Genomic DNA, 1503 nt, shown 5'->3' with positions numbered 1-1503 from the left:
AGCATAAGAAAAAAACTAGATAGAGGCTGTTCCTTTGAACCAGCAAAGGCAAACACATCTTCATCCAAACAGCAATAGCTAGTAGCTTCCTAGCAGCATCAGAAAGTCAGAGAGCAAACCAAACCCCCACTGTGTACCCGCTCCCTTCCAGCATAAAGTTGTGCTTGTGGGCAAACGGCTGGCTCCAGCTGTAACTATGTGGTACCTTCCAACTCCCCCAAAGTGCAGCTGGCAGAAGTAACCCCAACATCCTGCCAGAACAGCATCAGGAGTTTGTAGCGCAACACAAGGTCACACCCCACCTACCTGGTTAATGAGTTCTCCAGGCACACTATTGCTCCACAGCATCATCTATCAGCACCTTCTTGTACTGGCCGTGGCCTGTGGCAACAAATTTATACCTTTTGCCAGGAGCAGACTGAAGAGGAGAGAAAAAGAACCCAAGTCAGCATTTTTCTGATGTTGGAAAAGCATGCAATACAGTTGTTTGTAATCCCAGAGGGCTTGGGGACAGAGGGCTCTGTATCCAAAATAAAATTATTTTTTGCCCCCATTTTAACTGTGGCTGAAGCAATAGCAGCTCACTGGTAGGAAGAGCTCTGAGGGATGCAACTCCATTGATAGATACAGGCAGCTTTTGTCCCTACAGAACATAGTCTTCTCAATACTTGCAACCCACCCAAGAGCGCTCTCAGAGAGGAGCAAGTGCTTTCATACTCACATGTAGTAACTCACCTTGATATTGGTCTCAGGCTTGGGATTGCCCTTCTGTTCCCAGAGGCTTCTTTTACTCACAATGTCTCCGGCCACAATATCCTGAGAAGATGATGATCTTAGAATCGCAGAATGATTTTGGTTGGAAAAGACCTTTAAGATCATCAAAGCCAACCTTTAACCCAGCACTGCCACGTCACCACTAATCCCTGTCCCTCAGCACCACATCGACAGGTCCTTTAAAGCCCTCCAGAGATGGGGACTCCACCCCTGCCCTGGGCAGCCTGGGCCAGAGCTTTTTCTCCCCAACGGGGAAAAAAAATTGTTCCTCAGGTCCAACCTCATGCAACTTGAGGCAGTTTCCTCTCATCCTACCACTTGTTCCTTGGGAGAAGAGATCAACCCCCACCTCGCTCCACTGTCCTGTCCGGGAGTTGTCAGAGCCAGAAGGTCTCCCCGGAGCCTCCTTTTCTCCAGGCTCAACCCCCCCCCAGATCCCTCAGCCACTCCTCAGCACTGTGCTCCAGACCCTGCTCCAGCTTTGTTTATCTTCCCTGGACACACTCCAGCACCTCAGTGTCCTTCTTGGAGTGAGGGGCCCAACTGAACCCAGGGTTTGAGGTGCAGCCTCACCAGTGCCCAGTACTAGGGGACAATCCCTGCCCTAGTCCTGCTGACCTCAATAGTGCTAATACAAGCAAGAGCCTTGGCCCCTGGCCTTGGCCCATCGATCCAGCCTGTCCAGATCCCTCTGTAGAGCCTCCCTCTCGTTACCCTCTCTGCTAACAC

General features: G+C 50.8%; 1 protein-coding gene across 1 annotated transcript in view; it reads right to left on the bottom strand.

Moving 5' to 3' along the window:
- Nucleotides 1-309: 309 nt before the first annotated feature.
- The window catches only part of LOC104495515 (lymphocyte-specific protein 1-like), a gene marked incomplete at its 5' end in the record, with an annotated part of 13154 nt that continues 11960 nt past the window's right edge, over nucleotides 310-1503 (bottom strand). Inside the window, 2 exons of the mRNA XM_010138490.1 lie at nucleotides 310-418; nucleotides 736-816. Coding sequence (XP_010136792.1) covers nucleotides 332-418; nucleotides 736-816 — 168 coding nt within the window. The remainder of the gene's footprint in view (nucleotides 419-735; nucleotides 817-1503) is intronic.

This window comes from Buceros rhinoceros, unplaced genomic scaffold, assembly GCF_000710305.1.
Source record: "Buceros rhinoceros silvestris isolate BGI_N320 unplaced genomic scaffold, ASM71030v1 scaffold17596, whole genome shotgun sequence".
Lineage (NCBI taxonomy): Eukaryota > Metazoa > Chordata > Aves > Bucerotiformes > Bucerotidae > Buceros > Buceros rhinoceros.
This window is presented reverse-complemented; position numbering and strand designations above follow the sequence as displayed.